General features: G+C 46.4%; 1 protein-coding gene across 2 annotated transcripts in view; it reads left to right on the top strand.

Annotated features, from left to right (window-relative positions):
• Positions 1-3,728: 3,728 nt before the first annotated feature.
• IPO5 (importin 5) overlaps positions 3,729-13,739 on the top strand; it is a 100,785-nt gene continuing 90,774 nt past the window's right edge. Inside the window, exon 1 of one of the 2 annotated variants that reach the window (XM_073569549.1) lies at positions 3,729-3,923. In XM_073569549.1, coding sequence (XP_073425650.1) covers positions 3,843-3,923 — 81 coding nt within the window. In that variant the 5' untranslated portion in view covers positions 3,729-3,842. Of the gene's footprint in view, positions 3,924-4,218; positions 4,244-13,739 lie in introns of those variants that run through there. The other variant, XM_073569550.1, reaches the window with a different exon arrangement.

Below are 13,739 nucleotides of genomic sequence, written 5' to 3'. Positions count from 1 at the left end.
TTGTGGTTAAGGTTATGATTAGGGTTGGGATTAGGGTTAGGGGTGTGTTGGGGTTAGGGTTGGAGATAGAATTAAGGGGTTTCCACTGTTTAGGCACATCACGGGGTCTCCAAACGCGACATGGCGCCACCATTTATTCCAGCCAATTTTGCTTTCAAAAAGTCAAACAGTGCTCCCTCCATTCCGAGCCCCGTGTGCCCAAACAGTGGGTTACCCCCACATATGGGGTATCAGCGTACTCAGGAAAAATTGCACAACAACTTTTGGGGTCTAATTTATCCTGTTACCCTTGTGAAAATAAAAAATAGTGGGATAAAAATCATTTTTTGAGGAAAAAAAATATTTTTTTATTTTTACGGCTCTGCGTTATAAACTTCTGTGAAGCACTTGGGGGTTCAAAGTGCTCACCACACATCTAGATGAGTTCCTTGGTTGGTCTGGTTTCCAAAATGGGATCACTTGTGGGGCTTTCCACCTTTTAGGTACATTAGGGGCTCTGCAAACGTAACACGACGCCCCCAGACCATTCCATCAAGTCGGCATTTCAAAACATCACTACTTCCCTTCCGAGCCCCGACCTGTGCTCAAACAGTGGTCCCCCCCCACATATAGGGTACCAGTGTACTCAGGACAAACTGGACAACATCTTTTGGGGTCCAATATATCCTGTTACCCTTGCGAAAATAAAAAAAAATAGTGGGCTAAAAATCATTTTTTGAGGAAAAAAATATTTTTTATTTTCACGGCTCTACATTATAAACTTCTGTGAAGCACTTGGGGGTTCAAAGTGCTCACTACACATCTAGATAAGATCCTTGGGGGTTCGTTTCCAAAATGGGGTCACTTGTGGGGGGTTTCTACTGTTTAGGTACATCAGGGGCTCTGCAAACGACACCCGCAGAACATTCCATCAAAGTCTGCATTCCAAAATGGCGCTCCTTCCCTTCTGAGCTCTCCCATGCTTCCAAACAGTGGTTCCCCCCCCCACATATGGGGTATCAGTGTACTCAGGACAAATTGCACAACAACTTTTGTGGTCCAATTTCTCCTGTTAGCCTTGTGAAAATAAAAAAATAGCGGGCTAAAAAAATCATTTTTGAGGGAAAAAAAGATTTTTTATTTTCACTGCTCTGCGTTATAAAATTCTGTGAAGCACTTGGGGGTTCAGAGTGCTCACCACATATCTAGATAAGTTCCTTCGGGGGTCTAGTTTCCAAAGTGGGGTCACTTGTGGGGGAGATCCAATGTTTAGGCGCACAGGGGCTCTCCAAACACGACATGGTGTCCGCTAACAATTGGAGCTAATTTTCCATTCAAAAAGTCAAATGGCGCTCCTTCCCTTTCGGGCCCTGCCGTGCGCCCAAACCGTGGTTTATGACCACATATGAGGTATCGGTGTACTCAGGAGAAATTGCCTAACAAATTTTAGGATTCAGTTTATCCTGTTGCCCATGTGAAAATGAAAAAACTGAAGCTAAAAGAAAATTATTGTGAAAAAAATGTACTTTTTTTTCTTACGGATCAATTTGTGAAGCACCTGGGGGTTCAAAGTGCTCATTATGCATCTAGATAAGTTCCTTGGAGGGTCTAGTTTCCAAAATGGGGTCACTTGTGGGGGAGATCCAATGTTTAGGCACACAGGGGCTCTCCAAACGCGACATGGCAACCGCTAAATATTCCAGCATATTTTCCATTCAAAAAGTCAAATGACGCTCTTTCCCTTCTGAGCCCTGCCGTGCACCCAAACAGTGGTTTATGACCACATATGAGGTATTGGTATACTCGGGAGAAATTGCCCAACAAATTTTAGAATCCATTTTATCCTGTTGCCCATGTGAAAATGAAAAAATTGATGCTAAAAGAAAATTTTTGTTGGAAAAATTAAAATGTCCATTTTTTCCTCCCATGTTGCTTTAGTTCCTGTGAAGCACCTGAAGGGTTAATAATCTTCTTGAATGTAGTTTTGAGTAGCTTGAGGGGTGCAGTTTAGACTGGTGTCACTTTTGGGTATTTTCTGCCATATAGACCCCTCAAAGTGACTTCAAATGTCAGGTGGTCCCTAAAAAAAATGGTTTTGTAAATTTTGTTGTAAAAATGAGAAATCGCTGGTCAACTTTTAAGGCCTGTTTCACACATCAGTTTTTTTCTTCAGTTAAAATCTGCTAAAATGGTGGACAACGGATCCGTTCCTTTACTGACCACAACGTTTGGCACCGGACCGTTGATTTAACAGATCCGCCGAAGGAAGAATTTTAAAGGAACCACTGCCTGGGGAGGATTTTCTTTCAGCCGCCAGAACAGGGTTTAGGGTTAAATTTCCGGCCGAGGCAAATCCTCCGGGCATGCGCAATGTTAAATGCGGATCCGGCCGCCTGAAAAAACATTGCATTGTCCGTCCAGGCATGTTGGCGGATGCCAAAATTTTGGCAGATCCGCAAAAAAACGGATCCAACGGATGGCCATCCGTCAAGATCCGCCGGTAATGCAACTCAATGGGAAAGAAAACGGATCCACCAAGCAAAATGACGGATCCGTTTTTTTTTGCAAAACGGCGGACTTTGATGGTAAAATACGGATGTGTTAAACAGGCCTAACCCTTATAACTTCCTAACAAAAACAAATTTTGTTTCCAAAATTGTGCTGATGTAAAGTAGACATGTGGGAAATGTTATTTAGTAACTATTTTGTGTCACATAACTCTCTGGTTTAACAGAATAAAAATTCAAAATTTGAAAATTGCGAAATTTTCAAAATTTTCGCCAAATTTCCGTTTTTTTTTCACAAACACAAAAATTATCGACCTAAATTTACAATCCCAATACATCACGAAAAAATCTCAGAATCGTTAGGATCCGTTAAAGTTCCTGAGTTATTACGTCATAAAGGGCCACTGGTCAGAATTGCAAAAAATGGCCAGGTCATTAAGGTCAAAATGGGCTGGGTCATGAAGGGGTTAATCCTTTCAGGACAGAAGGAATGAAGAGGGCCTTGAGTCAGGCTGTGTTCACACACACAGCGTTTTTTTAGCGGTATTTTTAGCGGATTTTCCAATAAAACCGCTAAAAATAAGCTTCCCATTCATTTCTATGCATTTTGCACTTTTTGTGCATACTGATGCGTTTTTTACCGCAAAAAACCGCTTTGCGGTAAAAACGCTGCATGCTCATTAATTTCGCAGATTTTTCCGCGTTTCTGGCTATTTCTATGCGTCTTGAAAACGCGCGGAAAAACCGCATGAAAACCGCACGGTTTCTGGGAAGGGAGTCAGGTTTTTCAGCAGAAATTTTCTGCTACATGTGCACTTAGCCTCACAGTGGTGTCCTGACAGGACTAACACGGCTCCAGTAGCATGTAAGCGCCATAAGACAGCCTAGGCTGAGAGAAGCAGGGCACTCAGTGAGGGTGCAGCGCATGAAGACTCGGAGCTTGGCCGAAGCCGCTGCAGCATTTCCCGCGCTTTCCACATTACCGCGCGTCTCATGACACAGACGCTTCCAGCATCCTGTGGCCAGGTTGACGTCACCGGCTGACAGTCTGTCATGGACACACCCCCAGATCTACCAGCTGCTGCACCAGGAACCAATCAACTGTCTTCTCCAAACGGTTTTCCCGGCTGCGCCAAAAGCCTCCTTCCAGCTTCACAAGCCGTAGACTCCGCCCCCTGCCAATCTGGCCCAATGGCGTGCCAGAGAATGCCCGGCGTGCGGGGCGTGTGAGGTCAGAGCGCGGCCTGGCCAGTGTCCCTCCTCCGTGGCCCCGCCCCCCGGCAGGCAGCTCTCCGGCCCGCGCTCAGTGTCGCGCCCTCTCTCTTGCTCTCTCCCTGTGTGTGTAGAGCTGCAGACATGGCGGCCGAGCAGCAGCAATTCTACCTGCTCCTCCAGAACCTGCTGAGCCCCGACAACGGCACCAGGAAGCAGGCCGAGGTGAGCGGGGCCGGGGGGAGGATGAGTGCGGCTGTGCGGCTCCCGTGCTGGCCTCTGTCCCCTCAGGTCCCAGGCGCGGCCCACGTGTTAGCAGAGCGGCGCTCCACGCCGGCTCCTCTCGTGACTAATGACACATTGCTCCGGCAGGTCGCCATAAACTTCCCATGTACTGGCTGCTGGCACATCTGTGGCCTCCTGCCCCTCACTGGTCCTCGTCCAGGACTGCAGGTCCCAGGAGAAGTACGTCTAGTGACCCAGGAGCCCTGGTATCCTGATGCTGGGCAACGCCGTCCCCAGTTATAGCAGAAGCAGTCCGCATGGTAATGATCAGGAGACACTATGTCCACTGCGTTGTCATTATCCGGATTTCAAATATCAGGAAACTATTGGAAGTCGATAATGACGCCTGCCAGGGTAAAGGTACTGTCACACTTAGCGATGTATCAGCGATGTGACGCGGTCAGGATCGCTGGTGCATCGCTAAGTGATCGCTAGTGAGCTGCCACACAGGCAGATCTCACCAGCGACATCGCTGGGGACGGGGGTCGCTACTTACCTGTCACACTAGGTGATCCTGCGTCCTCCCACCCGCGTCCACGCTCGTGTCTCCACAGGAAGCTGACAACGGCCCAGGACGTTGTCACGCGATCAGCGATAACCAGGGGGGGGGCAGGTTGTGGGCAAGTATCAGACACCGATATCGCTAGCAATACCTCTATAACGTCACAAGTTATAGCGATATTGCTTAGTGTGACAGTACCTTTAGTGTTAGCCACTGTGCACCATGACAGACTATCGCAGTAATAACCGGGCAGATCTTCTGGGGAGATTTTCTGCTATAATTAATGGGCACAGTGTCCACAGGTCAATTGAGAGGTGGATCTCTATTTCCAAGTTGATGGCAAAAAATTCCTAAAATTCAGATTTTGCTTCCCCCTGTGCCTAGAAGAGCGATTATTTATACTGATGACTGTTACACCGCACGTGTAGGTGGTCTAAAGATTCAAAACCCATCAGTCCCAACTTGGTCATAAATATTTTTTGTCCAGCTTTAGAATAATGTTCCATCTTTGTGAGCAGCTTCCGATGTCCAGCTTGTGTTGCACACACATTGCTTTAGAACAAATCTCTACAGTACACTGCAAGTTTTGATATGAAGCCCCATTCACATTTCATTTACTGTGATATGTGTTCCCCAAAAATTTGCCTCCTGAAGTACTAAATAAAATTAGACATTAATGGCTACTGTGTTCCCTCCATTCATCTAATAGCCATAAATGATGGTTTATATTTTAGAGGCTCTGTGGTGGTTATTTATAAAGCGCCATTGATTCCTTGGTGCTGTACATGAGAAGGGGTTACATACAAATTACAGATATCACTTACAGTAAACAAACTAACAATCACAGACTGATAGAGGGGAGAGAGGACCCTGCCCTTGCGGGCTTATATTCTACAGGATGGTGGGGAAGGAGACAGTAGGTTGGGGGGTTGCAGCAGCTCCAGTGTTGGTGAGGCAGCGGGGTCATTGCAGGCTTTCTTGAAGAGGTGGGTTTTCAGGTTCCGTTTGAAGGATCCGAATGTGGTTGGTAGTTGGATGTGTTGGGGCACAGAATTCCAGAGGATGGGGGATATTCGGGAGAAGTCTTGGAGGCGGTTGGATGCGGAGCGAATAAGTATGGAGGAGAGAAGGTCTTGGGAGGACGGGAGATTAGTTCAGAGATATATGGAGGAAACAGGTTATAGATGGCCTTGTATTAGGATAGTATTAGTAATTTTTACTAGATACGCTGAGGGAATGGGAGCCAGTGAAGAGATTTGCAGAGGGGAGAAGGAGAGAGATGAATTAATCGGGCAGCAGAGTTAAGGATGGACTGGAGAGGTGTGGGAGTATTAGCAGGGAGGCCACAGAAAAGAATGTTGCAGTAGTCTAGGTGGGAGATGAGGGCAGGCACAAGCATTTTAGTAGATTGCTGAAGAAAGGTCAGATTCTGGAAATATTTTTGAGCTGGAGGTGGAAAGAGCTTGGATGTGCGGTTTGAAGGACAGGGCAGAGACAAGGGTTACTCAAGGCAGCAAACTTCCACTACGGGGGAAAGCGTGATCATTTGTTGATAGATCAGGTAGGGAAGATATGCGAGATGGAGGAAAGGTGAGTTCATATTTGTCCACATTGAGTTTGAGGAAACGAGGGGAGAAGGAGGATATGGCTGATAGACACTTTGGGATTCTGGACAGCAGAGAGGTGACGTCTGGGCCAGAGAGGTATATCTGAATGTCATCAGCATAATGGTGCTACTTGGAATCCAACTTTGAGTTGTCCCAGGCTAAGGGTACCGTTACACTTAGCGATGCACCAGCGATCCCGACAACGATATGGATCGCTGGTGCATCGCTAAGTGGTCGCTAGTGAGCTGCCACACAGGCAGATCTCATCAGCGACATCACTGGGGTCGGGGGTCGCTACTTACCTGTCAGACGCGGCGATCCTGACGTCCGCCCGCCTCCACGCGTCGCTCGTCGGCGCCACAGGAAGCGCCCGACGAGAAGTGATCCAGGGCCTTCTCGTGCGACCAGCGATAATCAGTGGGGGAGCCGGTCGGAGGTAAGTATCACATGTAGCGATATCCTGTTACGTCAAAATCGGTGACGTTACAGCGATATTGCTAGCGATATCGCTATGTGTAACGGGGGCTTTAGTGTATATATTGAGAAGAGTAGGGGACTTCCAACAGAGAGCGTGTGGGATGAGGAGGTAGTAAGGGCGAGGTCTTTGATGCCAAAGGAAGAGAGGATCTGTAGTAGTAGGCAGTGGTCAACTGTGTCGAAAGAGACACAATCAATAGAATGTATTGGACGCGGTGAATCCGCACGGTTCAATAAACATGTGAATTCACCTGCGTGCCATAGAAGGCAGCACTTTGGATGCAGGGAACATACTCGTGTCCAAAGCACTTCTAGTTCCGGATCGTGTGCACCCAGCCTTACAGAGTGTTCTGCCTGTGTAAATAGGTTAAAACTGTGCATTGGCAAACATTTAGCTGATTGGCTGTCATTTAATACCGTAAATCGTATAGTGTACATCCAGTATAATAGCTTTCCCTAAAATAAAGTGAAATGATTTTTATCGGGCATCTAGTAATACAGAACTTCGGCGTGATAGTTGATGAGGGCGTATATTTGACTCTAAGTTTCGAGAGAATAAATTAGCAGAATATCTTCTTTGCCAATCTGATAATTTAGCACCTACTAGGTAATGGTTACATCCAGTTTAAAGAGATCTGAATAGAAATGTTTATGGAATATCCACAGGATATGATTTAAAGAGGACCTGTCACCAGGTCAAGTGGGCAGCTTTCATTTTATTCCCATTTAGCACTTTATTTTATTCCCATTAATTCTTTAGCACAGTTTTTTTTTTTTTTTAAATCTACAATACTTTTCTAGACATAAAACCCTTTTTATTTGTGCAAGTTTTTTTTTTAGTGTTCACCAAGATGTATGTCTTTAGTAAGAACTAACAAGCAGGTAGTTGCTAACTACCTGCCTGTTCTACCCAGCACTAGCTCAGAGAGGTAACAAACCACTCCTACCGGCGATTCTGCAGTTTTGCATCAACGGAGCACCTCTTATTTTTCCGGTCTGCTCAGTCTACGAGGCGTGTCATGCTGATTGTCAGCCAGCTGCTCTGCAGTCAGGCAGTGGGGAGATGGCTGTCAATCAGAATGCTATAGGCAGTCAGACCCCATCACCACAGCAGAAGAGAAGCAGCTGCTTTTTAGATGTGACTGTAGCGGAAGCTGCATAATCATCAGCAGAGATCAATGGTGGGAAGGGTAGGCAGATAGTTCTTAAATACAAAGTAAAAAAAAAAAGAAATGGTCCTGGATAATCAATTGAAACATATTGTAAATAAACATCCCATCTTTCAGGACAATACTTAAGTTGAGAACTGCAATTTCGTGCAGCTAATTATGCATTCATTCTCTGGATGTGACTGCCAAATCACTGGGTGGAAAATGGATCAGTGGACAAGCCTTAGGGTACTGTCACACTTAGCGATGCACCAGCTATCTCGACCAGCGATATGATGCGGTCAGGATCGCTGGTACATCGCTAAGTGGTCGCTAGTAAGCTGCCACACAGGCAGATCTCACCAGCGACATAGCGGCGGTCGTTACCTGTCAGACGAGGGGATCCTGACGTCCTGTCGCTCGTCTCCACAGCAGGAAGCGCGATCAGCGATAACCAGCGGGAGAGCAGTTGGAGGTAAGCATCAGACATAGCGATATCGCTAGCAATATCGCTATAACGTCACAAAAACCAGTGACGTTATAACGATATTGCTAGCGATATCGCTTAGTGTGACAGGCCCTTAACTCGATATCTGCCCTGACACATTCTGGTTGTGATGTAGATATGTCAAAGGAATGCCCCATTAAAGGGAATCTGTCAGCTGGTTTTTGCTATGTAATCTGAACAGATTGCAGCCATGCTGCTTATCAAGCTCCATAGTTTTGTTTGCTTACAATGATTGTTTTAGCTCCAGGAGCTTATCATTGCTGGGGCACAGTAAAGGCCCCGTCACACATAAAGATGCACCAGCGATCCCGACAACGATACGACCTTGTCAGGATCGCTGGTGCATCGCTGCGTGATCGCTGGTGAGCTGCCAAACAGACAGCTTCAGCGATCAGCACCAGCGAGGACGCTGGTCTCTAAGGTACATATCAGGTTACTAAGCGGCGCGCCTCACTTAGTTACCCGATGTGTACCTTAAAAACCTGCGTGCTCGCGCCAGGAGCTGCCAGCACGCAGGTTTCTAAAGTACACATTGGGTAACTAAGTGACGCGCACCGCTTAGTAACCCGATATTTACCTTCGAGACCAGCTCCCAGCACCTGCTTAGAGCGTTGGGAGCCTCGCTTATCATTGGCTGCCACGCAGCGATGCGTGCTGGCCAGCGGGAGAGCAACAATGAAAAAATGGCCCAGGACGATGCTGCACGATCAGCGATACCCGGCGGGGGGCCGGTCGCTGATCCCCCGTCACACAGCAATCTCGCTGGCGAGGTCTCTGTGGCGTCACAAAACCAGCGAGATCGCTGTGTGTGACGGGGCCTAAACATAGTTGGACAATAGTCAGTCAAAGAAAAAAGAAACATCCGGCACTGTCCCTGAGGAAGAAATACCCGCAAAGCCACTTATAACCGCTATCAGTGTGACACCTGTAACCCTTGCTGAACGGGTGCTCTATCCATGTGAAGAAAAAAACATGAACTATCATAGAAAAAGACAGCAGGATGGCACTCACCGTTCTCTGGAAATGATTCACTTTATTTCATGTTAATAAAGCATAGGCAATGGCACGGGAGAAATGCAAAAAGACGGACGACAGCCGTTTCGTGCACAATGCACTTCAATAGGTCCCATGCTCAAGGAAACACTAATTTATACCACATGTGTGAACAAAAGAAACTCCTCCCTTTACCTGAACGTGTCTTAACATAGTTGGGCACGCCCCCTCCTGTGACAGGCACCTGACTGTCTATAGACACTACATACAGAGCCTGGAGTGGGTGGGGTTAGCTTCCTCAGCTCTGCTGTATTGCTAAAGCAAAAAACTCTAGAACGGCTGCACCCAGTAAACGAAGTGATACACTGTTGGAATCAGGGACTCTGCCTACATCAGGCTGCTGTCAGATGAGGTAGAAAAAAACTGCTGAGATTCCCTTTATAAAATGTGAAATCTGGAGAAAAATACTGCACCTTGGGCAGAATTAGTATTAGTACTAGATAGGGAAATCCACATGGAATAATGAATCCAGCAGAATGTAAATTCAATAGGTAGTTCACAATTAAAACGCTACTCAAAATGTTTTTAAAACTAACATTCATAAAATTAGTGGTATGAGGCCCAACTTTAGACAGGTGTCATCTGGCATCCAGATGTTTCTTTGCATGTATGCTCAAACATCACACATGCTCTTCCACTCGACCCCCCCAAGTGTTGTGCCTGTCTACTTTCCAACTCTTTGAGATCAAGTGCTCTCTGCGGTGGGTTAGTGTTACCCTGAGATTACAATTCATTATCAGTTATTGAATTAGGATGTTTTTTTTCAATACAAAAATGTACTATAAATTAAAGTTGCTCCAGAAATGGGGTTATGCAGCTGTTAAATATTGATAAGCGATCAGTATTAGGAATGTTAAGGGTCTGAATTTTGGGCGGCGCAAGTGCAACAGATTGTTGTGAATCTGGGAGTATAAATGCAATTTACTAGCCCATTGACTAATCACTCTTACTATTCTCAGCTGAAATATCCCACAGGCAGCTTAGGTCTTTGTTACTGTGAACATGACTTAATCCTTCCTCACCAGGACACATTGTGATGCTTGGAGGGGAATCTGTCACAGCACAGTCTCATTGGTGGGTAGTTTTATGGGTGGCATCATTGAATAACACAGTTCAGCACTTTCTTTCTCAATTGTCACCAGAATGAAAGACCTGCGGTTTCAGTTAATTTCAGTCTATTCAAAGACTTTATCCATTATTATCCATGCTGGACATTGTATTGGATATGAACCAATGTCTGCAATTATCGTTTCAATGCAGTGGCACTTACCTGTGCATGCTCATCTCATCAGTCATATCATTTTCTGTATGCTATGTTTGCAGAATGCAGATGGTCTGACTTCTCTTAGCTTTAGGAGCCAGTTAGAGATCTCTTGGAGTCTGGAGCCAGTTAGACCTCTCTTGGAGTTGGTTTGGAACACTTTTGGACTGTAGTGGAAAGTACAGATTGAACTCTACATCGTGGTAAATTCATGTTGCAGTATTCACTTGCCATATTGTACTAATGGTGTACCTTTGATCTCAGGCTTACTATTGTATACCTTTTTTCCTACTTTATTAAATTGTTTAATACAGTAGCGATCAAAAGTTTTGCATTTTTTTTTAAAAGTGTGATTACTTCTGTCTGGTTGTTGTGATGCCATTTTCCTGGTGATGAATTTAAAGTGCATGAAGTTGTCATCATGCAAATCCTTAATTTTAATCAAAATGCTTTGGAATATAGGTATGGTAATTTAATTAACCCCTTAACGACCGCCAATGCGCATTTTAACGGCAGCAGTGAAGGAACCTTATTCCTCAGCGCCGCTTTTTAACTGTGCTGAGAAATAAGTATATAGCGCCCCTCAGCGTCGGAAAATGTCTAGAGTCTTTGCTACCGGGGGTAGCCGAGACCTCGGAGAACATGATTCGGGTTGGTTTTTACTGTCCCCCGTCAAGTGATTAACGTTATTCACCGAATGATGGCAATCACAAAAAGGTCAGATTTTTTTTTGCCATTCATTTCTCTCTCCTTTGATATGATCTAGCATACCAGAGGAGAGTGAAATGGGCCCCCCACCAGTACCTCTGCCATCCCCAGGCCCTCATGCTCCATTCCCCAACCCTCCACGTCATCTTCCTTTAAGAAAATGGCAGCGCATGCGCAGTGCGCCTGCCGAGGTTTGCCAGCTGGTATCCGGCCACAATAGACTTTTCCTATTTGTTCATTTTGATCACTGTGATAGGGTCTATCACAGTGATCAAAATAAAAAAAAAACAGTAAATCAAAGCCCCCCTTTGTCACCCCCCCCCCCCCCCCCTTAGATAAAATATTTTGTTTAAAATTTCTCCATTCTTTGCAGTTAAAGTTAGGGTTGGAGTTAGGGTTGTGGGGTTGGGGTTAAGGGTGTGTTAAAGTTAGAGTTAAAATTGGGAGGTTTCCACTGTTTAGGCACACCTGGGGCTCTCCAAATGCATCATGGTGTCTGCCATCGATTTAAGCCAATTTTACATTCAAAAAGTCAAACGTTGCCTTCCTTCTGAGCCGTGCCGTGCACCCAAACAGTGGCTTTCCCCCACATCGGCTTACAACAAATTGTGTTCTAGATTCTCTTGTTACCCTTGTGAAAATAAAAAAAAAAAAAAAAAAAAAAGTTTTGGTCTTTGTGAAAAGTAAAATGTTCATTTTTTTCCTTCCACATTACTTTAGTTCTCGTGAAGCACCTGAAGGGTTAATAAACTTCTTGAATGGTTTTGTGCACCTTGTGGGTGCAGTTTTTTAGTATGGTGTCACTTTTCTGTATCTTCTGTCATATTAACCCACCAAAGTCACTTAAAATATGAGGTGGTCCCTAAAAATATGGTTTTGTAAATTTTGTTGGAAAAATGAGAAGTCGCTTGTCAACTTTTAACCCTTATAATATCCTGACAATAAAATTGTCATTGACGAAGGACGCCGATCCGAAAAGCGGGTCGAGGAGTGCTCCTCACAAACTCGTGGGCTGCCTAACTGCTCACTCAGGTATTTACCTTTTTAATATTTTCCTTTTTGGCCATTTATTTTGTCTGTGTGGAGTGTCTCATGATTTATGACACTCACACCACACTACCTGCTGTATTGCTGACCTATTGGTCGTTTTCTATTAGTGTATCTATTGTGCAGTGCTTATACATCGGTCATAATGTGTCCCTTTTATTTTTATTGGCTTAATAGAAGTATTTCTCGTTCGCCTTATTGGGGGACACAGAGACCTTGGGTGTATGCTGCTGCCACTAGGAGGCTGACACTATGCACAAAAAAAGATAGCTCCTCCTCCGCAGTGTACACCCCACCGACCGGCAGAGAATTCCTCAGTTTAGCTTAGTGTCAGTAGGAGGTGGACACGGGTCTTTTATTAGACCCATATCTACCTCGTCGTGCGTCGTTCCTTTTCAGGTTCTACGGAGGGATACAGAGTGAAAAGTCACATCTGTACTCCCACATGGAGTCTGCAAGTACGGCGTGTACTGCCACCCCGTATCCTTGCAGTTCTCCGCGGCAGGACCAGCCAGACGGACGCCGACACCAAGACGTGCCAGCGACTCCAGGGGTCCTTGTCGCCAGTCTTCCTCCCACTCGCCTACCAGAGCCTGTCGGTTGGATGAGACGCAAGACTTCTTCAGACAGGTAACGGATCGTGGATGGTTGAGTATTAGGCCCCGGCTTCATATTTATTTACCTGGCTGCCCATTCCCGACGGTCACCTCTTCAATGGTCACAGGGGTAGGCGCTGCGGTCGCTCGCAGTCGCCACAAGGCTATAGGCAGCTCAATGTTGCTGGGCATCCCCCCCTTCCCTCCCCCCTTTCTGGGTACAGGGAGCACAGGGTTTTTTCCCATTGGGAGCGACTTGCGACTGCGGCGTCCCACTTTTTCGGACCTCCGCGCCGACCCCCTGCTGACAGGCGGCCGCCGCAACTAATTTAGGCCCCGGCTTCAGTTCGGGCCTACCGCTGCGTCGCGCCACGCCCCCCGCCCCTTTCTTCTAAGCGGGCTTCTCTCCCGCTCTTCCCAGGCCCTCCCACCGCCTGTCCTTCACCTGCCCAGCCTGTTATTGGTTAGAGGGCGGTGAATTGTTAACCCTGCGTGGTGCTCCGCCCTCCATCCTCTCCTAAGGCGCGCTTTTTCTCAGGACGGCGCCATTTTCCCAGCCTGTTAGCCGGGCACCAGCTCCTCACTGGACAGCATCTTCTCCAGCTGTTTTTTTTTCAGGAAGTCTGTCGGCCGGATTTCGCTCTGACCTGCATCCACTGACAGGTCGCAGAGCATCGCTTCTGGGGACACCGGACCGTGAGTAGCTCTGCACTGCAGACTGACCCTTCTCCGCCCTCTGTCCCCCAACCTTCCGGCATTACCTCAGCTTTTCACTATGTCTAAGTCTGATCGTACCCGTTCTACCGCCCCCCCCTGCACTTTAGTCAAGTACTTTGCATGTTCTTCGTG

This window comes from Dendrobates tinctorius, unplaced genomic scaffold, assembly GCF_039654945.1.
Source record: "Dendrobates tinctorius isolate UK_male_01 unplaced genomic scaffold, ASM3965494v1 ptg000026l, whole genome shotgun sequence".
Taxonomy (NCBI): Eukaryota; Metazoa; Chordata; class Amphibia; order Anura; family Dendrobatidae; genus Dendrobates; species Dendrobates tinctorius.
Note: the sequence above shows the minus strand (reverse complement) of the source record. Positions and strands in the feature narration are given on the sequence as shown.